This window comes from Molothrus aeneus, chromosome 3, assembly GCF_037042795.1.
Source record: "Molothrus aeneus isolate 106 chromosome 3, BPBGC_Maene_1.0, whole genome shotgun sequence".
NCBI lineage: Eukaryota > Metazoa > Chordata > Aves > Passeriformes > Icteridae > Molothrus > Molothrus aeneus.
In genome coordinates, this window is record NC_089648.1 from 17,549,012 (window position 1) to 17,576,466 (window position 27,455).

At 39.8% G+C, this 27,455-nt stretch overlaps 1 protein-coding gene across 1 annotated transcript; it reads right to left on the reverse strand.

Annotated features, from left to right (window-relative positions):
• HNRNPLL (heterogeneous nuclear ribonucleoprotein L like) lies at positions 1-27,417 on the reverse strand. The gene is made up of 13 exons (XM_066546394.1): positions 27,114-27,417; positions 18,161-18,279; positions 17,810-18,047; positions 14,529-14,614; positions 12,590-12,686; positions 12,428-12,500; positions 8,418-8,489; positions 6,686-6,903; positions 6,400-6,521; positions 5,555-5,756; positions 4,616-4,673; positions 4,404-4,502; positions 1-3,250 (listed from the first exon to the last, which is right to left on the reverse strand). Exons 1-13 carry the CDS (start codon positions 27,315-27,317, stop codon positions 3,195-3,197), a joined length of 1,644 nt encoding a protein of 547 aa, XP_066402491.1. The 5' UTR covers positions 27,318-27,417; the 3' UTR covers positions 1-3,194.
• Positions 27,418-27,455: the final 38 nt, after the last annotated feature.

Here is a 27,455-nt window from a genome sequence, read left to right on the forward strand (position 1 = left end):
AAAAGGAGCAAGTTGCATTTAATTACAACAAAAGGGTTTCAGGCAGTAACAAGCCAGCTTGCCTCAAACATTATCCCTTTCTAAAAGACGGACTTAGTGACACCACATCCAGTTGTATCATTCCTTTCACAAAGTGGGACACCCAAACACGACCTCCACGTTTTCTTTTAACTCTTCTCTTTCATCACCCTAGCAATACACTCTATCTTGCTGTGGTGGTATAGAAAGTCAAAAACAACTCTTTATGTTTCTTGCATATAAGGAAAAATAAATATAAACAAGAATTAGAGTATGGTGAGAAGAGGAACATATCTCTACCTGAACACATCTTTACCCCCAATGAAAGATGATCAATTGGAAAAACAAACCAAACATTGTCAAAAAACAAAACCCAACAAAACAAACAGTGGGACAGACATGAAGATATTACATTGTGAATGACAGCTGCTTCCAAGCAGGGAACGTGCATAGCAATGTTCAATGTTTTGCTTGTGTGACTTAGGCAAAAGAGACAGGAAAAAACCCCTGCATTAAGAGACCTTGAAGGTTTAATTTCAATCTAACAAGTATGGTAATACCACTGCCAAATGAGAGACAAACTTCATTCCCTATGGAGCAACTGATTCCCCACCTGCCCCACTGTTTGGGCTCTGGTCTAAAGAGCAAGATTAAAGGTGAACACAGATCTCATGTGCGGAAGAATAACAACCTCATTCCTTCCTGAGGACAAGCATCCACTCTTGTAGGCCCAAGAGAAAACATTATTTTCTTTTAACAGCAAAACACCAACAAAAAAATCTGTCTTGTTCTCATGAAGACATGAATAAGATGATTACTTTGTGGAGAAAGAAGCTTGCACAATTCTTCACTCTCCTCTCTTTTCTGCCTTACATGTCACAGGCTACTCATTTTGCATGTGGGCCTTCCAGCTGCTATCAAGTTCTCTGTGATGCACCCAGAACCATGCTCCATTTGATCTGGGAAGACACAGGAAAGATGCCTTTCACCTGAACATCTTAGGCACTGAATGCTGTGATCCTCTGAGGAAACCAAAACAATAAAGTGCATTTCTTTTTCTTTTTTTGTTTCATGAAACCTGAATCTTTTAAGGGTCACTCATCCCACACTGCAATTTGAAAACAGACTGCTTTTAATGCTCAACTACAAACGACTTCTGAAACATTAACACAACCAGCAATGGAAATTGTGACAGAAGAAACAGGGTTCCACACAACATTCAAAGTGATAAAAGAGAAATGAGAGATTAGGAGAGATCTTTTACAGTTAAAACACTAAGCAGCAGAGAGCATTTCACCAGCAGCAAGTTATGGCACGTGGATTCTGCGCTGGAGCTGTCTGGAAGCAATTTCTGGGGAACGAGCACTGAGGCTGAAAGAGTCTCAGCAGTACCCCTAAAATGAAAGTCTCATTGCTAGCTCACAAACAGGAGGCTGGGATTATTCCAAACCCTGTGCTGGAAAGACCTGCCAAAGAGCAGCTGGTTTTCAGTTCCCAGTTCAGACATATGAAAAGCCCGATGGGAATACCTAAAACACTCGTTACCTGAAGCATGAACAACATGGAGGTACACAGGGCAAAAATGAATCAGTGTTGATGAGAAAACCTGAAAGACATCTGACATATTTTCCCTTGTATGATAAGGAATATTTGCCTTGAAATTAAGAATGGGGAAAATCCAGTCTATTGAAAGATGTGCAATGCTCACAGCCTGTAAACATCCTACAACATAACCTCTCAAGGACAAGCACTCTGCACAAATCACCTTGCATAAAGGATGGATATAGATAAATCCATAAAGACAGAACAAAGAACTTGTAGGAGAAAGCATAAAATAGCTGATAAAGTAACTTCTCTGCAATGACTAAGAACAGACCTGAAAGAAGCCCTCAGCAATCCACTGCAAATTCAGAAAGGAGAACACACACAGAGCCTAGGACAACAGCTCCCAGACTCCACTGCTTGGATTCCTCTTTCTGGGGGCTTAGCCCAAACAAGACAACTCCAGTTCCAGAAGAGAGGTTTCAAAGTACTGGGACAGAACAAATCATCTTCTCCAAAGTGAAAGATTTCTCACCTCATTAATTTCACATCACACAGTCAGTTACTTTACCTGAATCCCTCTGAGATTAACTCATCTTAAGCTACAGACAAGCCAAGACTATTCACTCAATGAATTCTTTCATGGTCATAATAAATGGTTAAGGTAAATCAGACAGAAGAAAACGTTGAATAAACTGTCCAGGTATGAAAGGATATGGTGGGGGTTTTCTTTTTGTTTAAATATTTTTACCACCTTGTTTTCTATTGTGATCCATGTTGTCACCTCCCCCATGACTTTTACCATTTAGTATGTCATAACCACTGCTTTAAAAACAGAGTCAGAAGGATATGTTAAACACCAAAGATTTAAGCTTAAATCATGGAAAATGAGGATGAACACATTGATACAGGCTTGCAATTTTAATCTTTAAAAGGCCCCTACGGTGGGACTAGCTGTAGATGGCATCATGCTAATGCAAATGGAAAATAGGATTAAAAAAAAAAAAAACCAAACAAAACCACTTTAAATAAGTATGAATTCATACCATACACGTGTACATACTTAATAATTTTCTACGTTAGCTCTGTTTGAAACTATAAATCAAGTCTGTACTACTAAAAGTTCAGTATGTGCAACATTAACCCAATCAAAGCATTTTATAAATACAAGCTCCTTTTTAGTATTGCAACATACTTCACTACTTAACATACTGAAAAACAAGTTCTACATTTAAAATTCTGCTAGAATAGTTCTATCTGCCAATTAAGACTACAAATGGAAAAATACTTGCTAATCTTTAACATTTTGAAAATGCAAATATATTTCATTTTTTGAAAAGAAACAATCTTGTTTATCCTACTGGTGCTTCTTTAGACATTTGAAGATACTACACTAACAAAATACAAACTTTGTAGTAAGCTTACAACATGTACTTCTCAGAGGCAAAAATAAAAAAAAATCTGGTTTGTATTTATGAAGGAACATCCATTTATTATAAAACAAGATAAAAGATATTAGAATTAAGTTGAAACAAGGCAACATTAGAACAACCACTTTAGAGCTTTGTGAACGAAGTGTAGTTTTTAACTTGCAAATCCAGGTGAACGTAGCTCTTAACATGCTGTCCTCTTCTCTATAAATGGGATGAAGTAGAGAAGCAAAGCTTCAAGGTGTAAGGGTTGGAGCCATCTGTGAGGAGACAACACAGAACACACCGTGGGCGCAGCTCTCCTGCTGATCCACCTTCCATACCCTGGCACGTTCACCAGTTCTGTGTGTTGCACACTCACACATCCTCTGGGGTTTGCCTTTTCACATTGAAAGAGAAAGCTTTTCTGCTGCTACCAACTCTCCAAACTGAGATAAAACTGAAATTGTGAACAGTGTGCTATCCATACTATCTTCAAAAATATCCTGCCCTTAAGGTCCATTATTAAGAAGGTGGACCAAAGGTGTGGGGGAATAGAAAAGATTTAACCTGTTAACATTTCACAGGGAGACAAATTCATAACAGTTAGGAGGAGGTAATTTAAAATAATATTAGACACTGGCCTGGATTCAATATTATGTCTGGGAACACTTGGAAAGATTCCATTTAATTCAGTAAACTATCTTAATTGTTCAGTGCAAATCTGGCCTGTTGTGTACTTGTTTAGCAGGTGAACTCACCCCACTCTATTCTTGCTAGTTTGGACCTAAATTCAGCTTGGCTTCACAATTTCTGGCTTCAAAGGGAACGTGCTACAGGAGCAGTAAATTGAGAGCAATGAGCTGAGTAACTTAAAGAATCCTCTGTTCAAGACATTGCAGATTTCTCTGTATTTATTGTGAAAGAATCACAGAAGGGTTTGGTTGGAAGGGATCATCTCATTGGATCATCCCATTCGAACCTCCTGCCTTGGGCAGGGATGCCACACACTAGACCAGGTTGCTCAGAGCCCCATCCAGCCTGGCCTTGAACGCTTCAAGGGATGGGGCATCCACAGCTTCTCTGGACAACCTGTGCCAGTGCCTCACCAGCCTCAGAGTCAGGAAAATCTTCCTAACATCTAAAACCTCAATCTCTCTGAGTTTAAAACCCTTACCCCTTCTCCTATCACTACTTGGCCATGTCAAAAGTCACTCTCCCTCTTTTTACAGGCCCACTTTTAAAGCACTGAAAGGCCACCATAAGGTCGTCCTGGAGCCTTCTCTTCTCCAAGCTGAACAACCTCAGCTCTCTCAGCCTTTCCTCACAGGAGAGGTGCTCCAGCCCTCTGATCATTGTCCTGGCTACCAGAACCCTCAACTCCTTCTCCACAGAAAAAAAATTCCAGCAGTAAGATCAGGAAAATTTACTTACTTGGGACTCTTATCTGGTAGTGATTAAGTACAGTGAGAGCTTCCACTGCATCTGTCTTACATTCCCATTCCAACAGCCCAGACAGTGTTTTGGCAGAAGCTGTCAAAATGAGAAACAAAAACGGAAAGGGGGGGATCAGTAACGTCTGACAGTGGATACTCAGATCAAAACTGGAATCAAGGCACTTCCCAAACAGGTCAAATTTTACTTACGTTTTGGGTCAAACACTTTGTATTTAATAAAGCTGAGAACTTCATGATCCTCACATAACTGTCACAAAAATAAAATAAGATATAAAACTCCAGCAAAAGTGCACATAAACAAATTAGCAAAAATTCCAAGTTCCTGGAAGAGACACACAAAAAGGAAGATTCTAACTTTTTAAGAGAGTTTGCAAGAATTTACAGCAAATCATTAAAAAAATATGTTTCGATTGGTAACTCTTTAGAATACCATTCTGTAGTATGTAAAACAAGGCCACTGTATCTGTGATATCACTGCTATCTCCAAAAACATATTAATATAATAACAAGTTCTCCTTTTTGGCACTCCTACTCCAATATAGTAGCTCTGAAGTTGTTCATACAAGGACACCACTTGGGAACCAGAGTTCACTTTCAGATAGAGTTGGAAAAACATATTTTATGGAACTGAAAAAGAACTCACTCAACTGTCAGCAATCTTGCCACTGCCTCCACTTAAAGAGGCCCAGTATTGCATGTTTTAAGCATCCAGAGTTCCTTCAGGATACAACTGTGCCAAGGGTCCCAGGTGCATGCTTGTCTCCATCCCAAAACATCCTAGCAGTCATTACAGGCAGTCAGTAAATCCTTTGTGAGTTGTAGTCCTAACTTTCATGTATTTGGCTTTGTGTCTTTTCCCTTTCCTCCAAAAAACCCCCAAATTAAGCTCCTCAACTCTATTTTCAAGATTTTGTTTCTCACATTAAAAAAAATATAAATAAATAAAATTAAGACAGTAACTCCAGAATTGTAAACATATCCAGATGGGCTATAAATATATTTTAAGGAACAGCTCTCTTCCAGTGGCTCTGCTACAAGCCTCCCAGTTACTTGTTTTTAAAAGCAGCACCAGGAAAAACCAGGACAGGGCCCAGAGAGCACTGCATGTCAGTCAGTCCAAGTGCTTACCTTTACAAATGTTTCCTCAGTCACACACAGGGGAACATTGTAATAATGCAGCACACAGGAGGGTGGCTGGATGATGTTCTTGGATGCTTGGCCAGCACTGGTGAAGCGATTGTTCTTACTCATGGCAAAATCCTTGTAACTACTCGTGCCATCCTCCAGTTCAAATATCTGGCTTGGAACTACTGAGTGCTGCTTGGAAACACTGGAATTTAAGGATAAAATTTCTTAAATAATTAGGGCTATCATACTTTGCAGGTTATTATCTAACTAGAAAAGACCTGATGTTTCTTTATAATAATTTGAAATAAATAAAGTAAGAACATGATGGGTTGGATTTGACACCTTCCTTAAAAAATGCAGAAAGAATGGGTAAGACACATTAGGGAATACAGTTTATCAGTGGCCAATCCATGTAATGACAATATGCTTTATGAATAAATAAAATAAATAAATAAAATTTTAAATAGTAAAAAATTTTAGAGTGGCTGGGGTTGAAAGGGACCCTAAAGATGAACTCCTTCCAACCCCCCTGCCATGAGCAGGAACAGCTTCTCCTAGACCAGGTTGATCAAATCCCCCTCCAACCTGGCCTTGAGCACTTCCAGGGATTGTGCATCCTCAGCTTCTCTGGACAATCTGTGTCAGTGCCTCACCACCCTCACAGTAAAGAATTTCTTCGTAACATCTGACCTAAATTCACCTCCTTCAGCTGAAAGCCAAAATAAACAGTTGCAAATTGGAAATCATAACTCCAACAATGATAACAGAGTAGTGTGATATTGTCCCTTTGAAACCTCATTCCATCTGCCCACTGGTGGACTATTAATCTGATAAAACATATTTACCAGACATTGAGTCTCTTTCCAAATAGCTTGACATTATTGAGATGTGTGACCGCTCTTTCTACAGCATATTCATCACCCATTTCAACCAGTGCTGTGCCCGGAATAGTCTTCATAAATTTCACCTAAGACAGATAAGGTAAAAAAAATATATATATACATTGCAACAAAGAACTCAACCAATAGTTTTATAAAACATTATATTTTTAGACAACCTCAGGCATGCTTTTTCCAAAGCATTTGAAAGAACTATAGCAGTTTCCAAGTTTCTAATCAATTATGCCTTTACCTTCTCAATGTTTCCATACAAGCAGAACAGGTTGAATACCCTTGAGCAGTTCATCTTGAGCTGATGCAACCCACTAACCATGACAACTGACCCAGAAGGATTTCCACCGTGCATGTAAGAGGAGGATGCCTGTGGCAATGGGTAAGCAACGAGTTCGGGAGTGTCCCGAGATCCCATTCGGTACCGGCTTGGCAAGGGCAACAAAGGACCATGGGAGCCTAAGGAGATGAGAGACCATGTTTTTATGTTGTTTGAAATCATTTGCACTACTTAATCATGCATCAAAGCCCACATACATAATGTATATTTAAAGGAGGGGTAGAAGGTTACAGCAAATGCTGAAAAAAGATATTCCACTAATTACAAAAATCATTATCTTCCCTGCAGTGTGCAAAATATTTGAACATAAAAACATATCAGAGGAAATAATTAAAATCAACATTCAGAAATATTCCCACCTAGTTACAGAGCTACATGGCACCAAGAAAGAATATTACAAAGTCAGAATAACAAACCAAAAGGAGCGAGACAAAGGTCAGGAGATGACACAGCTCTTTTTCCCCGAGACATGAGATTAAGTCAGAAGCCTGCCTTTATACAAAATGCTCATTTGGAAGAAACAGGAATACTTAAACCTCCACACTAATGCAAAATGAAGTGGTCCTATTTTCCACTATAGATAAAGTGACAAGTTTCAGTGAAATAGGTAATTTCTTTTTTTTTTCCTTTTAGTGATGAGACACTACTAGTAAGCAATACCTCTGTTCATAGAAAATGTAAGTATTACAGACCAAGGGGAGGATCCCTGTTTTTCTGAGACAAAAATAATGTGAAACTCACATAAGCCAAGTATAAAAGGAAGCTTTTGTCTTTTTTTTTTTCAGCAAAAAGCAGTAATGACAGGGAAAGAGTGGTATAGGAGGAGATGGACACATTACTTAAGGTAGAAGGATGTATCAGAAGAATGAAAAAAGAACTCCACTGAATCAAGGTGGGACTTGGAAATGCTGGAGATTTGAAGAACCTTTGGAAGGAGTAGGTAGAATATCAACCTAGATTGTAAAATATCATAAATACCTTTGCAAAGAAAGAGGCAAGACAAATCACATTGCACCTGACAGCTGAGAGTAACTAACTAGAGAAGTCACATGTGAGTGGGGACATTTGTTTCTCCACCCTGAGGTCTTGGCTCAGCACATGTAAGTGACAGCAGGTCTTGCCTTACAGAGTAGTGGTAACAAACACAGTACTTTATAGTACTGATTCCAAAACATCATTCCTCTAGAGTCACATAGCTGTACCTTTTCTGAATCACCTAAATTAGGTGCAGATGCCAACAATTCATAGCTTTGCATGCAAAAACATCAGAGCTCTCTGTTGTACCAAAGCACTGTTCACACTATGTTGCCATTTTTTAGAAGAAAACTGCTTTCCCAATCCAGATATCATTTTCTACCCATTGCCACAGTGATGGCAACTGAAAGGAAACTTTCTTCCAAGGAATAAACCTGTAGAACTGAATGCTTTGGGTGACAAGAAGAGGTGAGGCAATGAGTGCATATGGATTTCACTGAACCAGCAGTGTTTCAGTAGGCAGACTGACAGCACTGCAGGTATGCAGACTGCAGAACTGCTCATGCTGAAGGGAACCACAGCCAAGCATTGATTAAATATTTAGAATTCCACAGAGCATGTAAGAAATCATAACCAGCTGTCACCCCATGTTACTTACCATAGCCATCATGTCTAAAGGATGATGGGTGCTCTCCCAAAATAGCTTGTCTCTGCCGGCCCTTCCCTCTGTCTAACGTGGGAAGGGAAAGAAATCAGTTTAGTATGCACAACCAGGCACTTGATTTCTCCAGTTAAGACACAAAGCTTCTAGTTAAGAAGTGAAAAAGTAATTTGAGTCCTTGTTAATTTTATAAACGATTTCTCATTCACTCTATGTCTAAAAATACAAGCTGTAGCCCTGGGACACCAAAATTAAAAGACTGCCATCTGTATAACAAATTGCACTTAAGTTGATTGGGGGCAGTGGCCAATGAGGAGGTGCAGACATTTAAAGTTTATGGAGATACCCAATAGTTCTCCTAAACAGACATCACACATTAGTATAGAAAACACCATACAGCAGGATTTACCCATGTGTCTCTTAAAACAAATTTGAAATGCAGTACTTTTGAAAGACAGTACCTGAATCATAATATTAGCTTCAACAGCAACACATTTTCAAAGTGGGCTTCTTTCAAGAAGTTTCAGCATAAGCCAACAACAACCTGTATTACATGGTTTCATAATCAGTAAACAGAGAGCATTACATATGTGTACATATATATTTACAGAACACCTACTGATGTATGGGCGTGCTGAAAGGATTGTACATTGTGGCATTACCAGCAGCACATAACAGTTCAACTGGGGGAAAGCATCACTGAGTAATGCACTTACGCAACAGTCAATCCTTTAAGAAAACCCAGTTCTCTAGGATATAAAGTTAAGCAAGGGGTCTACATTAATGGAGGGAAGCAATGCCTCACAGCCAAAGCTGTATTTTCCAATCAGATCCATGCTGCATGACAAAATAAAAAATCTAAACTACCAGATTTCTTTATGGTAAGCAACAATTCTTTTCTTAAAATTAAAAAAAAAAAAAGCCACATTGAAAAGATGGGGCAAGGCATTTATCAGTTTTTATCAGTTTACAACAATTCTCAGGAAATTTGAGTATGACTGCTGAAAAGAGTGACTCCAGCCCAAAGCATTTGGAGGTATTTTCCCCAAAAACCAGGAACTATTTGATTACACAACAGTGGTAGATGAAAACACATGTGGCCCTCTCTGCTCAGGATTTTGAGGCCAGGTTCCAAGTCAGATATTTACTTTGGCAATAAAATCTGAAGAGAGAGCAGTCCTGAATACTTTCAAATCTATAGAAGAAAGATTACTGTTGTCAAGTTTACTATTCCACTTGCTTTTCAGGGTAACGGCTCTGGTTCTTGGCTCTAAAAAGCAAATAGCAGTCAGATCAAGTATTCTGAGCATTTAAACTGTATCCACTAATTATCTTTCAGAAAAATCAGTTTTGTAATTCCAATCTGTGGAATGAAACTAAATGCTTTGAAACTGCCCACAGTAAAATACAGTCAAGAATCACATTCTTCAAATAAAGAATTCTGTGAGAAAAGTTTGACAAATATTTCCTCCTCATGGTGGTGCAAGTCTCTCCTTGCCCCATGCTTATTCCTTCTTTGAACAAAGCCCCTGGATTGTGCCAGTACAAATACTTGTGTAAACAAGCACTGAAACACAAGAACCAACCTGTGTTAAAAATAATTTTGAAAGGAAAGGTTATTTATGATCTTCTTTAAGCTTGGGTTCCTTGATTTTTAGTTTTGTTTTTACATCAGGTCCTTGAGTCACTGAGCAAGCTGGTATTAGCACCAAAAGAAATGCTCCAAATGCCAGTTAGAGATTTCTGGCTAAAGACCAGTAGAATACTAAGTCAGGTGGGTTTATTTCATTCGATCTAATGCAATATGTGTTCACAGCAGCAGGCACATGTTAGGAAGTTTACTTTAGTGGAGAAAGATTATGGGCAATTTATTACCATAAAAAATTAAAAACAGTTCTTAAAAGAAATCATTAGTAAAATGCATTTCCTTCCTAACATTTGAAGGGCAGGTGTGAAATTCTGAAAGGATTTATTGGCATGTCTGTCCTTGGAATGAAATTCCCTTGGGATAAGATCTTTGCTGCAGTGAGAGCCCTACAGCTCAGGTCACTCTATGTCCAAAACCCAAATAGTGCTGTTGCAAGAGTGAGTTGAAGGACAAATACATAAACTCTTTCAAAGAAAATCCCAACTCCTGGATTACTTTATGAGCAAAACTGCTCTAGATGCCTGTTTTGTCAAGTACATTTTACTGTTCATTCAACAATTTGTATTCCCATTGTCCACATAAATGGATGTGGATCATAGTAAATGAAAAATCATACTACATACAATATGTAATGATTGAGATAGATATATATATAAAATACAAGTCTAATTTTTTTCCTCTTATGTGTAGTAGGGTGCTTATGTATAGAGAATAGAGGCAGTAATAAAAGAAAAACAAAAGAGCAGAGTTCTTGAAAAGAACAAGCCACACCTATCCTAAGTTTTTCATTTTCCACTGTTTGCTCAAGTTTGGGGACGTTTCAGTTCATACAGTCATACCTATCTGCAGGCCAATTACATAATGCATTTAGATGCACAGTGTTACAAGTCAGCCTCCAAACACTGCAATTATCAAAGGATACAAGGGTAAAATTAATCCTTTCAATTTTTCAAAATCATACCCTTAGATTTTTTTTTCTTGCCCTTGGATTTCTTCAGAATCCCTTTTCTTTGGCTCAAAAATTTGATAAAAAAAATTTAATCCCAATACAAATAGTCATAATCTAGAAGCTGCAACCAATACTGTAGCTCCCTTGTTAACTTTTTACAAGAACTTCATTTTGAAAAGCCAAGCCCTAAGTTTTTAGTTGTACAACAGTTTCACAAGCCCAGTGTCTCTGCAGAATTACTCTGAAAGTGCAAATCTCTTGAGACAGCCAAAGCCCTGGTTTTCATGTAGCCTTTGATAAGTAGATATTCTATCTTGGTCACATTGTCTTCACTTTTCTAACTTTACATTGAACATATTATTGTACATAGGTTACTGAACACTGCACTCAGTAGTTACAGATTTTTGGTTATTTTTAAATAAACACTTAACAGGAGTTAGGCTAGACAGCAGTTTGACTGTACATATATAATCATAGTTTCCACTGACATGAGTTAAGCCCTGAGAATTTTACAGCTGAGTACTCAAGAGACAGTATGCCTGTACCAATTATGAATTTCCCTATTTTATTACTTAAGTATAGCTGAGGGGACTTATTGGCATTGCACTGCTCAGTTCCAATTATCTGCATAAAAGGATTGAATTTCCCTACTACTAAACAATAGTTACACTGTTAAGTCTGAATGCAACTCTCATATACAGCAAGTAATAAAAAGATTACAACGTCAATGATATCAACAAAAGGTTCTTAATGTTGTAGGTTCTCGATTTTTCAGTGGTAATTTTAAGGGAAATAAGACCAGCATACATACAAACTTCAACAGAATGGGTACAGTCTATCATGTTATTCATCCCACACAAATCTGAAGTACTGAAAATGTCCTCCTTTAAAAACTTGTGGTGGTGGTGCATGCAGTATGCAGACAAGGTGAACTGCAAGTCTGAGGTTTTTCAGAGGGTTTTTTTTGTTTGTTTGGGGTTTTTTTGCTGATGCCGATGTGGTGCATGATGAAGTGTAGAGTCAGCCTGCTGAAGTCCTCTATCCTTCTTAATGCCTTGTCCAACATAGGGGAAAAGAGTCCTTTCGAAGGAGAAGCAGTGTGCAAGTTTGTAGTTTATAAGGAATAGTCTGTGCCAGGTTTCCTCTCCTCCAAAGAGAGAGAGCTGCTTGGAGAAATGCAAGTCCTTGAGAACTGCGAAGGTGCTTGGAGGTGTGGGCTCCTTGTTGCACTAAGTGGCTCAAGCACACGGCAGTAGGGGGCACTAGGGCTCAGGGTTAATTCCCTGCGGTGGCACAGCCTCCAGCAGCACTGGCCTGCTTTGGAAGGACTGCTGCCACACGGCCTGACACGTGTGAAGGGCTGGCATTAGTACAGTCAAAGAGCTACAGGGAGAATGGATCAGAACCTACCTCGGCGGCCCAGATATGGCTTAGTGTAGTCCCAACTATCGTTGTCGTTCCTAATGACATTAAGTCGAGTTGGCTGTTCAAATAAAGTAAAAGTGAAAGAGGTTAAGCCTTGACTATATGTATTTTTTTTAGTAAAATTAAAAGAGAAGGTCCAAGCATTACCCTTGCATATTCAATTTTTAGTGTGCAGCATCCTGCATAGATATCTGCTCCATTGAGTGCAGCCTTCGCCTTCTGGGCACAAAACACTGATTCAAACATACACACCATGTTAAGGATCTTTTTCCCCAGGTATCTCATTCACGTCCCTTTTATCTGATAGGGCCTTTTTACTTTTGTAGCCTGCAGGTATTTCACTAGTGTATACACTACAAGAACTCCACAGAGGCTCATCACAGTAACTTTACATCAAAAAGGATTAAGTGTACACCCTTTTTAACTCATTAGCCAAAAAACCCCACATAACTAAAAGAGAAACTTGGAGTGAACAAATACTCATCTTGCCTAAAAAAAATACAACAGGCAGATGCATGTACCAGGCTCCAACACCCAGGTTATTTCATATGCTGCTCATACTCCAAGATTAGTTTTGTGATTAGCAGAAAAATGTGCCTGAGCCTTGGCACATCACAACCCATGACCTCACCCATACTCAATAACATATGGTGTCAGAAAGCCTGAACTTTGCAGCAGAACAGACCTTTTGCACCATGTCTTGATATCATTTTGTGACATTTTAGAAAAAGTCTGAAACAACAGGATGTGCCTTGGTTTTACCACATTCCTGCTGCCTAGCTTCTTCCAAAGTGACGCAGGTTCACTGGGGAACTTAAAAATTAGGAAAATTAAGCTTCCCAGACCTATAAGGAACTGACACTGGCCAGAACTGGAGAAATAATGGGTACTTCAAGTACCATTTAAATTTGAGCAAATTTTTGAACTTTTCAGATAAGGCTTGTCTTGAAGCTCACTTTCCTTACCACCCCCAACTGTTTACCTTGCTGCTGCATTACTTCACTCACATTTGTGAGTTTTCTTTCAATTGCTGGCTGGTTTCATTTTCAATAAAAGGCATGTTACAGAATTTAATTCACAGAACATAAGGATGGTAGTTTCTGAGTGTGTGCAGGACCCTCCCCAAACTTCCCTAATCTCTCACAAGATGAAGAATAACCCCCAGTTGTGCAAGTCATCTGATGGGACAATTCCATTTATGACAAACTTAACATATACAGTAAGTCAAATTATTGTCTGTTAGGACACACAGTTTAAGTTTTCCACATAGACAAATAGCAATTAGTTTGATTTAATATAAGTTAGGTAGTTCCCCTTGCCTGGAAAATCATCACAGGAGCCATCACATTGATAGCATCTGAAATCACAAAATAATGCCAAATAATTTGGCAAATTCTGTCCAGATAACAGTTCAAAAATGGATGTAAATAAAGCTTTAGGAAGAGGACTGACAGAGTTTCATAAATTAAGGCCTAATCATATCAGACTTTGGACTTCACAAACCACAGCAACACACCACAATTCTGAACATTCAATCCAAGAATGACTTAAGACTGCAAATAGAGTAAACAGTAGGATAATAGAGCAGGGAATTTCTTCAACACATGATGCCCAAGAATCAAGGTCAAGGATGCCTAAGTTAGCATTTGCTTTATGAAGTCAAAATAGCAAGACAAGCAGTACATACTGGGACTATTTTAGAAGAGTCTGAAGAAGACAAAAGGCAACTCTGCAATCCCTTACCCATTCCTTGAGTATCAACACAGGCAGAAGCCATGAAACTTTTGTGTAGAAAAGTGCATATAAGGGGTTGTCAAATCTATGATATAAGTCATGTCTGTAATTATTAGGCCTGAGGGACTATAAACATGGTTATCAACCACTGTTGACAATGCCATTTTCCTAAAAAGATGGTATGTGCAACTACTACTTTGTCTTATAGACATACAAAAATTAGAAGTTACCATATCTTAGACAGAAATTAAGAAATTATTTGGCAAAATCACATTTTTCTGACATTTGCACGTTAAACCAATTTGGAGTCAAGAACCTACAGAAAAAAAAAAATCACACTCAAAAAGGATATTCAACCATGGCTTGTATTCCATTTCTCTTGAATATAACAATGCGCTGAACTTTCCCAACAGGGTTGCACACAGTGTACAAAACATCCTAAGGAAGAAGGGAAAAAAATTTTAGTCAGATGTGAAATTCCAATCACTTATGGTCCACAGAACATTCTCCTGCAGTGGCATTTAAGTGCCAAAGAGCAAAGAAAAGGCTTGTTAACTTTCTATTTCTTATTTCCCCCTCTACAATTAATACATTCATGATTGGCATTTTTATCAATCATACTACAGGCAATCAAATCTGAAAACCAGGAAAAGACTTCCATAAGAAGTACTCAAGCAAATACTGGTTTAACAAGTATCTTCAAGTGTGTCAAAACCCAGTAACTGCATCCACATCTCAAGCTCTGCTACCTTTGAAGCACTGCCCTGCAGTAGTTCTACCACAGCAGAGAGACAAAGTGACACTTGTAGTTGTAACACATTTCGTAGGTTTCCAGCAGCTGAGCTCATGTTCTTTTTCAGAGAGTAACCAGAAATAGTTCAAAATGTAAACTTAGCTTATCAAAATGAGCATTTCAACAGTTTTCATCCACCTGAAGCACGTGGGTGCTATGCTCCTTCCTTTCTTTTTATCTAACCCAAATACCTCCAGAATTATCATTCCGAGATTTTGGTGTACATCCTCAAGTTTATTTGGGGGTCCAGAGGGAGAAGTGGCAAAGGAAGTAGGTATAATATTTATTATTATGTTTTTCAGAGTAGAGGAGCAAGTGGGAGGCAAAGGAATAGAGGGCATGTGGATTTCTTAAAACTAAAACAAACACAGCCCACACAGCCTGAACCCATAAAAAATTAGACCTGTGACATCGCTTACAGCACTCTTGGCAGCACAAAAGGCTACCCACCATCTCTCCTGTTTGGGAGAAAAGATTCCTAGAAACTTTTCAGCTCCAGGTGACAATAATTTTCATATGACTTTCCTTCACAGTTTGTCCCTCAAAAAATTTCTTCACAGCCACTTAATTAAAACCAAAAAAATTGTCTTTCAAAACATAAGGTCTACTCAAAACCCTATCAGTGTCACTAGCCAGCAGTCACACACACAGCTGGATTTTTTAAATTATGTTTCATAATTCAGCTACTTTGTATTACCAAATCAATCAAGTGGTTCACCCAGACACAGTAACGAGGGCTATTTATTAAGAATTTAAGCACTTGTATTATATACACACTAGAATTTCATAATTCAGTTCCAAGGTACATCACACCTTCCTCATGAATGTGGGAAAGTCTCTTTGAATAGACAAATCTCAGAAAAACTTCTGCCCACAGGTAAGGAAAAAAGGAAACTGAACTTCAAAGACCTGTACATGACATCTTGGGCAAAACTCTTCAAAACACCAACACCCACTATCACATAGGGATGAAACGCAATTAGGAATTAATTACAGTTAGTTTTCCCTTCTTGCCCTTTGCTGTTACAGCCCTCAAAAAAACCCAAAAATGTTCTGTGAGAGAGACAAGCTGATCACAATTGTAATTTTAGGACTATTTTGCTTCTGCCACAAGAGGCCTCTAAACAGACCAATTTCTCTCCAAAAACTCAATCTTGTTTTTAAATTAAAGCTCGTAAAAACTTTACAACAGTTTACTGCAGATATTCAGACTTACCACTTAAAACTGGTTGCAATTTTTCATCTCTTTTTTCTAACTCTAGTTCAAATTTAAGAAGAGTGTTGAAGAGGAAGAAGCAGTATTGGGCTTTGTGGGTTTTTTTTTTTTTGAGAGGGAATGATGTTTTGCTGATTTTTGTTTTTTGTTGGGGGTGGGTTTTTTAAATAATGCAGACTTTGCCTGAGGCATTCTTAAATTTAACTAGTTTTTAACCCACTGGACAAGTGCAAAATTTGTATTTTTCTCATCACATTTTTAGCTGTTATGGGCACAGCTGCTCTCCCCAGTTGCTGTGACTATGCTGCCTTCAATGAGCTCTGCTGCTTGCCAGTAATTCTGGAAATGTGCCTGCTCCCAGCACTCATTTGTATATGCTAAAGAAACAGCTAGGGGCAGTGGGAAGGAAGAGGTTAGGGGTGGGTTGTTTGTTTTTAAAAGGGAGCTACTGTGCCAGAGGCTTCATCCTCAGAATTCCCATGGAATTCTCCTAGCCCAGAACCAGGCTTCTGCTCCCAGTTTCTTCAAGCATCCACCTTTAACTGAGCAGCTTATGCAAGGCAAATTTAAAATGTGTGAATGAAACAGAGTTTCCAAAATTTGTATTACAGTGATGCGCAAAGAGTACTTTAACTCAGTGGATTTGTTCACACAGCTCAGAGCAGGTTTGTTTTTAAACACTAAAAAGCAACTCATACCATGGCATGCTTTTCTATAAAGAAAATTGACAGGAAAAACAAAATTCATCATTCACTGATGAATCAACAGACAAAAAGGTACCGATACTCACAAGAGAGTGAAGCAGAAAGCACGACTGGAACTGACTACTTGAGGTAATTTCAGGAATACTAAGTTGCAGTCAATTTGCTCTCATAATATACAGCACATTAAATAAAACTTAATGCTTGCATTAAGTTACTTGGTTCCACACACCCCAAACACTATGACTGATCCACACCATCCTACATCCCTAAGAAAAGTGACTCATACTTGTATCATAGTACACAATTTAATTTTTTTTCCTGAAATATTTCTGTGCAATTTAACATCTACTATAAAATCTCCTATGAAAAATATAAGCATTTAATGCATGATAAAACATAAATACTTAAATAATAATAACAACAACAACAACAAAGACCCCTGTGTCTTAAAAAACCATGTACACGTGCCATTAATAAATGGCAATAAATTAGGATGCAACTGTATAAATGGTACAACCTGAAATACTAAAAAGGAAAATATGTTGGCCCAAATAAAAGTGAGGAAGATTCCATCAAGCTGGAGCTGATCAGCAGAAGATAAAGGTTTCACCTTTCTGCAAAGGAAATACTTAAGAAGGACTGCAGTAAAATAACCCCTCCCTACTGTAAAAAATCCTTGCTCTTTAAACATACACCACTCAGAGCCTAAAGGCTCAATAACAATCTTGATGTTGTAGCAACACATTTGGAGGTATTCCAGAAGCATGCAGCAACTTAAACATTTCAAAATCCTCACTTCCAAAGTCTTCAAATGTAGTGCAAAACATCTGTATGAGACTGAATTGTCTTTATTTAAGAATATGTGTGCTACCTGTGTGAATATACAAAAAAAGTAAACAAAAGAAGAAGACAAAACATACCACTGTAATTGGGTAGAGAGGATTCTGAATTGACAACAGGAGAACTTTATTCCCACCAGATGGGTCATCAGTGTTCCCTGGCCGAGTGATCCTCTTGCTTGTGGAGTAGTTGAAGAAGGCCTGCTGCCCAGCAATGTACACAGGCTCATCTGCTGCAAAGGTCACACATTTCTTTGCACTCTCCACGTTTTCAAACTCCACCAGAGCCTGGCGCTTGAACGGCATCATCATGACATAGCTGGTGAGGGAAACATCACACTAAGGTTTCCTGCTCACCCAAAACAACTGCCAGGCCCCATGATGGTCATTTATGACATGTTTTTCTCCAAACCATTCCCAACAAAGACATACCATATGGTTCCAAACTTCTCAAGAGCTTCCACGAGATCTGCTTCCACGACAGATTCACACAGCCCTCGGACATGGACAACAGGAGAAACAGAGACTTTGTGATGACTTCCCCCGGCATCCTAGCAACAAAATGACATTTTAAAATTCAACACAGAGCAAGAAACACTCCTATCATTAATTAAAATTAAATACTTGGTAGACACTACACTGGGTCCAGAAGCAGCCATCTAAATGCACAATCTAAGCAAGTGTTAAATAATTTAACTTTCCTTTCCAAATGGATTGCCAAGTTCACTTGCTGAAGTCTACTTAAAATAAAAAGCTTTTCAGACTTAATTAATCTGTTTGCACACACTGGATTTTTCTTGGATTAAAAAAAAAAGCAGCCATTTAACACTGATTGAATTGCAGGGGGTCTTACATACACCCTATTCATTAGAAGCATTAAAAAAAAAATTAGGACATCTCCAACAGCTAAAATATTTCTGACACTCTGCTTACTGATGCTGGTAATTTTTTTGAGACAGGCTAGGAGAATAAAAAAGCAAGAACAAACAAGGGCCATCCCCCCATTGTAAACTGAACACAAATTGAGAATTTTTCCAATGCTCCACAATGCAAGAAAATGCCAGCTCTGGATTACAGTTGAAATAAACCCAACCTCCCTTCTAATTCTGAACACACATTTTTAAAAACTCACAGTTTCTGTACATATGGGGCTCTTTTCACCCCACGGCTGACTATTATTAATGGATCCAGACATCATACATTAGCACACAGAGTTCCCACCTTAAATATTTTTCAGAGCTACTTTCAGACAGGCTCAATTCTATGCAGCTGAAGAATTTGGGCTGGAATCAGCTTATCTTTCCATGAAAACCCTGAAGTAAGGCTGAATTTTACCTTAAATATTCTAGGACACAGAGGGGAAAAAAAAAAGCCAATAATGAGAGATGGTCAAAAAAAGATCAGAGATAATAAAGGGCACACTAAAATATACTGCAAATACCCAGCACCCAAATTTCATATTCGTAACAGCAGTGTGAAGTTGACGTACTCAAATTTAGTGACTACATCAATGTGTTCCCATCTAACAGATCAAGTCTTGTTGATTTTTCACTTAAGCAGGCAGCACATCTTCTGGAACATGAGAGAGATTCTCATTTGTAGCACAAAGGAGCATTGAGCTCCAATAATTAAGTAACCACAATGATTGCTATTACTGTTAGACATTCCTCTCTTCTCTGTCCATTTGAACTACAGATGCCAGGAAAAAACATTCCAGATAACTACAAATTGAGTCTTGTGTGTTTAACTCCTGTGGTTCCATGCACAGTTGTCACTGAACAATTACAGATTTTTCTTCTAAATCAAGGATTTGACCATTCTGTTTGAATCAAAAACCAGCACTTCAGGCTTCCTCGCATCAGAACAATCAGCTGTGTAATATTTTAAGCTTACCTTACATTTTATTTGTTTGCAGTAGGAAAGCATTTTAAGTGGCAACACATTTCTTTGAATAAGAACTGTGGCAATGCTGGGAGAACAGCACTGGTGATATTTGTATAAGTTACCTTGTATCCTGAATCAATCAGCTCCAGTGTACAGCAGGAGCAGTGATCAAAGTAGTCAGGAAAGGTTAATACTTTGAACTGCAAATGCTTAGGCAATTGCAGAAGGAACAGAACTACAGAGAGATTTTATTTTCAGATTGCATGTTCTTAACCCACATACACATTTTTCAAAGCTGAAAAATGCACCTGAGGAAATCTTCAAGAGAAAACTAACAATAACTACCACTTTTTTTCTGCAAACCCTATTACTCTAAGATGTTGAAATAACAGGCACCTTTATTTACAGTCTACAGAACAATCAAAAACGATTACTACAATTATTCATTGCCTTGCATACTTGCTAATATATTAAGACCCCAGTTAGTGCTAGGGGGATGCATTTTCCTTTTAGGTTCCTTTAATACACTCAAGAAATCCCATCCAATATTATGTGTGTCTAATCACATGGTGAATGATTTACTTATTGAAGCAGACTCACCACAAGGAAGAGTTACTAGCTACTTACTACCTTTTTGAACTAATATCTCCATAAATCACATCAAGTTTTTCAGAGAATGGATGCTCAGAAGAGTATTTCTCCCTTCCCTTCCCAGCTCAAACTTCTGGTTTAGTCTCAGTTCATGTTTCTTTGTTATGCACATCCCTTTGTATTTTTATCTACTAGCAGGTACTAGTAGATACAAATATTTCTAATAGTGCAAATTTTCTCAAAAATTAAGACTTTTAACTTGCATCTTCAAATCCTTTATCCATGAATTATGTGAACATATACTAGTGTCTGCACTTCTGCAGAAAATTAACAAATACAAATTTTGCTTTCTGTTATCGTTAAAGCAATGTTTGGCTTTCCAAACCAAATTTTCTTCTCACAAAACACCATACAGAAGACATTCTTTTTAGCAAGGTTTAGCAAGAGATTTAAAAAGAACCAAAACCTGCCAACAGAAGCTTGAGAAGCATGGAATTAAGAAACCCCAAAAAACTCCCCCAAAACAAACAACAGAAAAACAACCCACCCACCCCCCCAAAAAAAATGCCAAACACAAACAAGTGGTATCTTGGCCACCTGCTAAGAACTTAAGGACTTACCTACAGAGTATTTCAAAACCACTCTTATTCACAGAAAACCACTGAGGCGGCCAAATCAGAGGGGATGTGCTTTACTCCAAATAGTTTCTAGCCAGCAGCAGTGAACAGCAGCACAAGAACCAAGCACAAATCGGCCAGAAAGCCTCAAACTAACCTTCACAGAGCACATGGACTGGTGAAGGATGGGGACACAGGTGCGAGAAAAGTCTTCACAAGGGGCAGACACACATATTATTGTCAAACAAATTTTGCAGCTACAAAGCTGCAGTATCAAGCAAATCTAGAATATCTAGAATGACTCTGGATTTCCTCTATGAGGAGAAATAAAACCACCAGACCACTTGAAAAATCGAATGTGTCTGCAGAGTGTAAAGTGCACAGCTAAGGTCAGAACATTCACAGCTCATCCATCTGCTGATGGAATTTCTCCCCAGAGAAGAACAATGCAGGATTCTGACCGAGATCTCACAGCTACTGTATCTTGAAAGCTACATGTGCTACTGCTGGCACACAGACAAAGGTTACATCAAAGCATCTGCTCACACACTGACTAACAACCACCAGTATTTCTCTGCCTACAAAGGAGTCTTTCAGTAACTCAGCTCCCACCAGAGCACAAAAGCCCCATGCAAAACTCCAACACCACACTTGCACTCCACCAAAGCCAGAACAGAGTAGCCAATATTACAACTGTACCATTAATGTATACATATATATATGTGTATATATATATATCTTAAGGGGATTTGAAACCTCAGCAATGATTTATTGAAGAATCATTAGGCTGGACAGAAAACACAGTTAATTTAAATAAATAATGGAACAGACTTCCTGCTCAAGACCAGTAACAAGGACAGAAAAGGTTTCCCTCAAGAAAGAAACCAGGAGCATAAAAATCCTTACCCTGAAACAAGGCTGAGGCACAAAGGGAAGCACTGACATATCCAAGCAGATGAAGTACAAACAAGTGACTTCACATACCTAAGACTGCAACAGAGAATGGCTGTGGCATTTTAACATCCATTTTTTTGTGACCTACATACCTCTAGACAACATTTGAAATGTATCAATGGTTTCTTGCCAACTAATTACAGTTTGCCATTCCAAAAAGGAAGAAAATCATCATGGGCTGTAGGATGATGCCTATCTTGCTCATCAACTCCAGATTAGAATTTTCTCACCAACTGTTTGCACAAAAACGTGTCCTTTATCCTTTCTCCAGTCAGACACTTTCCAGTCAGTATACTCATATTAGCCCTATTAATTTGTACTACCTTTTCTTGAGTATCTGCTTCTTTGTCATTCACTATTTACCTCCTCCATCTCTCTTTTTTCCCCTCGCTGCAAAAGGATGGCACTTCTCCTTCATATTCCCTCTGCCAAGTACCTAAATATACTCTTATTTAGTTTCTCACTTAGATTATCTTATTCACTCTCAACTTTCTCCCCTCTCTGCATCCCTCTTAACTGGTCTGAAATTTGTTTTACAGATACAACCGAAATGGTGGTGGGTGGGGGGAAGTGTCTCAGAAGAACCAAGCAGACAAGACTACGTTAAGGTTCCACAGCAGTGGAAGAATCTATTGGTTTTGTATATCCTGGATTTTGCTTTTTTAATTGTTGTTGGTTGGTTTAGGGACATGGGGGGCAGGGCTACACAGAAGGGGGTTAAGATTATGCATACCCATACTCTGGAAAATTACCTGGCAATTTAGTTTTGTTTTGGATGGTTTAGGTATCATTTCTCTTTGTTCTCTACCAGTGTGTCCTTTCAACTATTTCAACTGCTACAGAAAGAATGCCTGCACTATCACCCCTCCTGTTACCTCTGAATTTGACCTAAAATGCTCAGGTATTTGGACCATATCATTGTCCCAAGTCCCTTCCAACTGAAACAGTCTATTCTATTTTCATCTCTGCTCATGACAATCTCAATATCCTTAAAAATATATAAATAAATAAAACCAAGCAAACATCATCCCAGACGAAAACCCTACACAACACAACACCATCAGGAGATTCAGCCCGAGATACTGGGAGAAGAACCAGCCTGAAGGTAATAGTTTGGATTTTTTTTTTTTTTTTTGAGGGAGGACAAACGAGGGAAAATTATTTACATTTACTCAAAAATAGCTCCTAGGATGGAGTTCATTGAAGAAATGGACAAGTCAGTACAACGTAGGTGAAGATCTGAACTCATTGCATTTAGCTGCTGTTACCACACTGCCTGTGTTAGACACGAAGCAACTGAGTTGTGTGAAAAATACGTATTTTATGATTGGCTTTTTGCAAATATTAAAATGAATATTGTATGTGTTGTGTTAGAAAGTTATGCTGTAATACTTCTCTTAAGTAGTGTGTTAAATATAATTTTAGGTTATAACATAAGGTTAAAATAGAAACTATGCTATGTAAGATACTTCTTTTAAAGAAAGAACTCACACCAAGATAGCAGCCATGGGACACCTAAATCTTTCAGAGAAAGAGAATTTATTGCCCCATTATCAGAAAAAACTGGGAACTTCTTCCTGCCTCACTCAGCCCTGAAGATGCCGTCAGGATTCAGAGGAAGAAGCTGACACTGACCAGACAGAATCCTGTGTTTGAATGGAATTTATGCATCATGTATGAGGTGTATGAATATGCAACAGGCTGCTGTTTTTAAGGGTTAATCCTCTGTTAACGTGTGTGTCCTTTTTCAGGCTTATTTTGCCCAGAAAGAGGTACCCGGATGTCTGTAATTCTTTGTTTCTGTTGTCTCATATTGTCCAAATCCAAACTGTCCAAATTATTATTACTCTAATTATATTGCTATTTTTATAACCATTTTATTATTATAAAACTTTAAAATTTTAAAAACAAGTGATTGGCGTTTTTCACAGTTGCAAAGAGAGCTGCTTTTCATTTAGCACCCAGGAGGTTTCAACAGAGTGTCTGAGAAGCTGCAAGATCACATCCCTGTTTTACCTTGCAGCAGCTGATAGCTCTGTTTGTGTATTCAGACACCACATCTCACTTCCCCAGCTGTAAGAACAGAGATAACAGATCTTCCTGACTTCACAAGAATGCTTAGGAGTATGCCAGAGACAGTGAGGGAAGTGAATGCTACAGGTGGTACAAATATGACATTAATCCATAAAACCAGCATTTAAGGGAGGAACAGGAGATGGAGCTGAAAGGCCCTCAAAATTCCCTTAAACACAGCTCTCAGCCGACATTATCCCAGTGTCCTGACCCTCTGCTACACTGCAATTCTGATTCCTCTGACAGGGCTTTACCACCACTCAACAGTGCTTCTGTAAAGGTCATTCTTCCAAATCACACTCTCTCCCACTGAATACTTCTGCAGGAACACATCCTGCTCCTTCCCTGGTCAACATCCTGGCCTGTTCCTGGCTCTCCTGGCTCCTCAGCCTGGAGATGAGCCATGAAGGAAAGGGTACACCTCTGGCTTATGAGAAGTCTCCCCACAAGTGGGAAACAGAAAATCAAAGAGCAAAATAAATGTTGGATTCCCTCTGGATCTCACATAGAGATTTCTAGGTACCCTTTTCAAAAAATCAAACCAAAACAAGCCCCACAACAACAAAAGACACAAAACAAAACAAAAAAAATAGAGGCATGAAGGGATTCTTCAGCCAAATGCAACAATCCCAGAACAGGAAACTGCCACAATAATAAATACAGCCCAGGAGGATGACCCCACCAACCTGCCAGAGGAGTCCTAGCACAAAAGAGCTTTTATACAAGGGCATATAATCCATATGAGTGTACAGTTGACTGATATTTCAGTGCATAAGTGAGGGAAAAATAAATTAAAATAAAATAAAAAATAATTAGGAAAAAAAACCCCTACCCAACAACTCATATGGCTGCCAGACTCATATCACTCTTTACCCTGATCATCCACTCCCTATCATCATTTCACCATCATTTCCCATTTCTCCTCCTAATTCCCCATTCGCTATAGTTCCTCCTACTTATTCTGCTCTCTTCTGAGGAATCCAGGACACTGACACTTCTTCCCTCCTCTCAGCCTACCTCCTTCATCTTGTATGTCTGAACCACATACAACTTTTATAAGCTGAGAACATTTCCCTGCAGAGGAATCAGTAAGATACATCACAGAATACGTAAGTTTCCTGCACATTTTTGTATCTGTTAGAGAGGAAAAAACCATGAAAATTCACATTAACTAACTCAACTTAATAGAAGTTGGCATTTTGTTATTAAAAGCTTCACATAAAATTACTAACAAAAGCATTTGGTCATTCACTTTTCATATCTCCATTTGATGTTACAGCTTATGCTTAAGAAACCAGTTCCATCTCCAGCCTCAAGACAACTCCTGCCTCTCCAACACTGAATCTGTGAATACAGTTTTGCCAATAAATTGTCAATGACACTGCCACTGACACAACCAGCTGCCGAAAACCCCTCATGTTCTCCAATTGCTGCACATTTGTTTCAGTTTCTTTACTCACAAGCCTCAGCACATGCCATACTCAAGATGCAAAAGGTGAAATCAGATTCCCCATGGTGTCATTACCATGAAGGGTAAACTTGAATAAACTGAGACATTGAGACATCATGAAGACACTCTGAGCCAGAGCCCAGAAAGAAGGAAAAGGAGACATGTAAGAGCCAGCTGATTTCGTAAAGATGCAGAAAAGAGGAAAGGTAAAAGCAGAATTTCCTTTCTACTTGAAACACTCACTGCATGGCGTTCAGCTCTCCTACATGACAAACTTCCCAAATAACTTAAGCAAGTGTAAGGATTTCTTTCAGCACTGGCCTTGAAGACAGAGCACATTACTAAGTCTTGACTGCAACAGAGATGATGCTCTGTCACAAGAAACTTGAGAGTTAAAACACTTCTCTCCGGAAATTTATTCTGTTACAGTTTATCAGGAAACTTTTGTAATAATGTGCTGCTTTGGGCTAGGGCAAAATTAATTTTCTCCATAGTAGTATGGGCAATATTTTGGATACATGCTCAAAACAGTGTTGATAATACAGAGGTTTTCCTTCCTGCTGAGTAAGAATCAAGGCTTTCTTTGCTTCTCCTGTGGCTCCACATGTGACCACAGCTGAGACAGTGACCCCAAGCGACCTAAGGGATATCCCAGACCCTATGAAATCCCACTCAGCATATAAAGTGGGGGAAGAAGAAAGGAGAGCAGGATTTTCCTCACTTGTATCCTTTTGATTCCCTCCCCCATCAGCCCGGGCAGGAGTCAGCTGCGCAGCGCTTGGTTGCAGGAGAGGGTTAAACCACGACAATAAATTTAGCAGGCACCTTCTCTATCAGTAGATTTAACTGATAGAGAAATGGTAGCAGCAAATGCTCCCTCATTAACTCATCCCAGTGATAAGCAAGTTCATGTTAACAAATCACAAAACAAGCTTTGACATTAAATCAATGTTTTCTTGATTTGGCTTATTCAAGTAAGAAACAGAAAGAGCCATCAAGGAGAAAAATGGTTGTAATTAGATGGACAATTAGTTAGATAAGGAATCAAAGAGTAGACAGAAAAGTCTCCTTAGCTCAAATTTATGGGTCAAGGACTACCTTGATGCAAATTCACGAGAAAAAGGTACGTAGCAAAAAAAAAAAAAAAAAAAAAAAAAAAACCAAAAAAAAAACCAAACAAACAACAACTCCGAAGTGAACCATCGTGCTCATAGCAGTGGGGAGGGAGAAAGTAGAATTAGAAATTAATTTTAAAAGGAGGCAAAGGTTTAAGATCAGCCTTATCGCCGTGTGGTGCCAGACACAAAGGTAGAACGGGGGATGAAAGGATCGCTCGGCCGCGGTTTCAGCCCCCGCCGCCGCTCCCCCGCCCGGTGTTTCTATAGTTACACTCAGCAACAGGGCCGGCCCTAAACTTGCAATGGCGATACCCCGAGAGGCGCCCAGCTGCCCGCGGAACGGGGGCAATCCGCGAGCCCCCGAACCCGCACCCCTCACCCCCATCCCTCCCTCGGGCTGCCGGCCCGGCCCGTGACCGCGGGCCGTGAGGAACGAGCGCACGCCGGCGGCGGGCAGCGCGGACCCGGCCCGGAGCCCCCGCCACTCCCACCCGCCGGAAGGGCCTCCATGCCTGGGAAGCGGGCGCAGGGCCCCGACCCCAGGAAGGCCTCGCGGCCGTGGGAAGCCCCCTGCCCGGGAACAGCGGCGGGGGCGGTCGCGGCCTCGCCCGCGGTAGGGGCGGGGCAGGACGGGTCCCCTCCCCCCGCCGGCAGCCTGAGGGGAGCCGCCCCCTGCCCGCCAGTCCCGCGTCCCTCACCCCGCCCGAGAAGCTGCCGCCGCCGCGCGATGCGGGGGGCTTGTCCCGCCGGCCCTCGCTCTCCTCCGCGCCGCTGTACTCGATCTCGCCTTCCTCGGCAGCGGCGCTGGGCTTCAGCCGCTTGGCCTGGCTCTCGTAGGCGCCGTCTTCCTCCTCCTCCTCCTCTTCCTCCTCGTACCGCTCTCCGGACGACGGCGACGACATGTCCGCGGGAGAGAAGGGACTGCCGGCGAGGGAGAGGACGCGGGAGCCGAGACGGAGCCGGCGGCGGCACCGAGCCCGAGCGATGCTCTGAGCCCCGGCCCCCGCTCACGGCCCGCCCCGCGCCGGCACACGGCCCCG

Coding starts and splice junctions, on each gene's coding strand:
- HNRNPLL (XM_066546394.1), bottom strand. CDS start 27,317: ATGTCGTCGCCGTCGTCCGGAGAGCGGTACGAGGAGGAAGAGGAGGAG. Junction 4,674..5,554: donor CTGAGGAAACATTTGTAAAG/GTAAGCACTTGG, acceptor TTTTTGTGACAG/TTATGTGAGGATCATGAAGT. Junction 3,251..4,403: donor CTACCAGATAAGAGTCCCAA/GTAAGTAAATTT, acceptor GTCTCCTCACAG/ATGGCTCCAACCCTTACACC.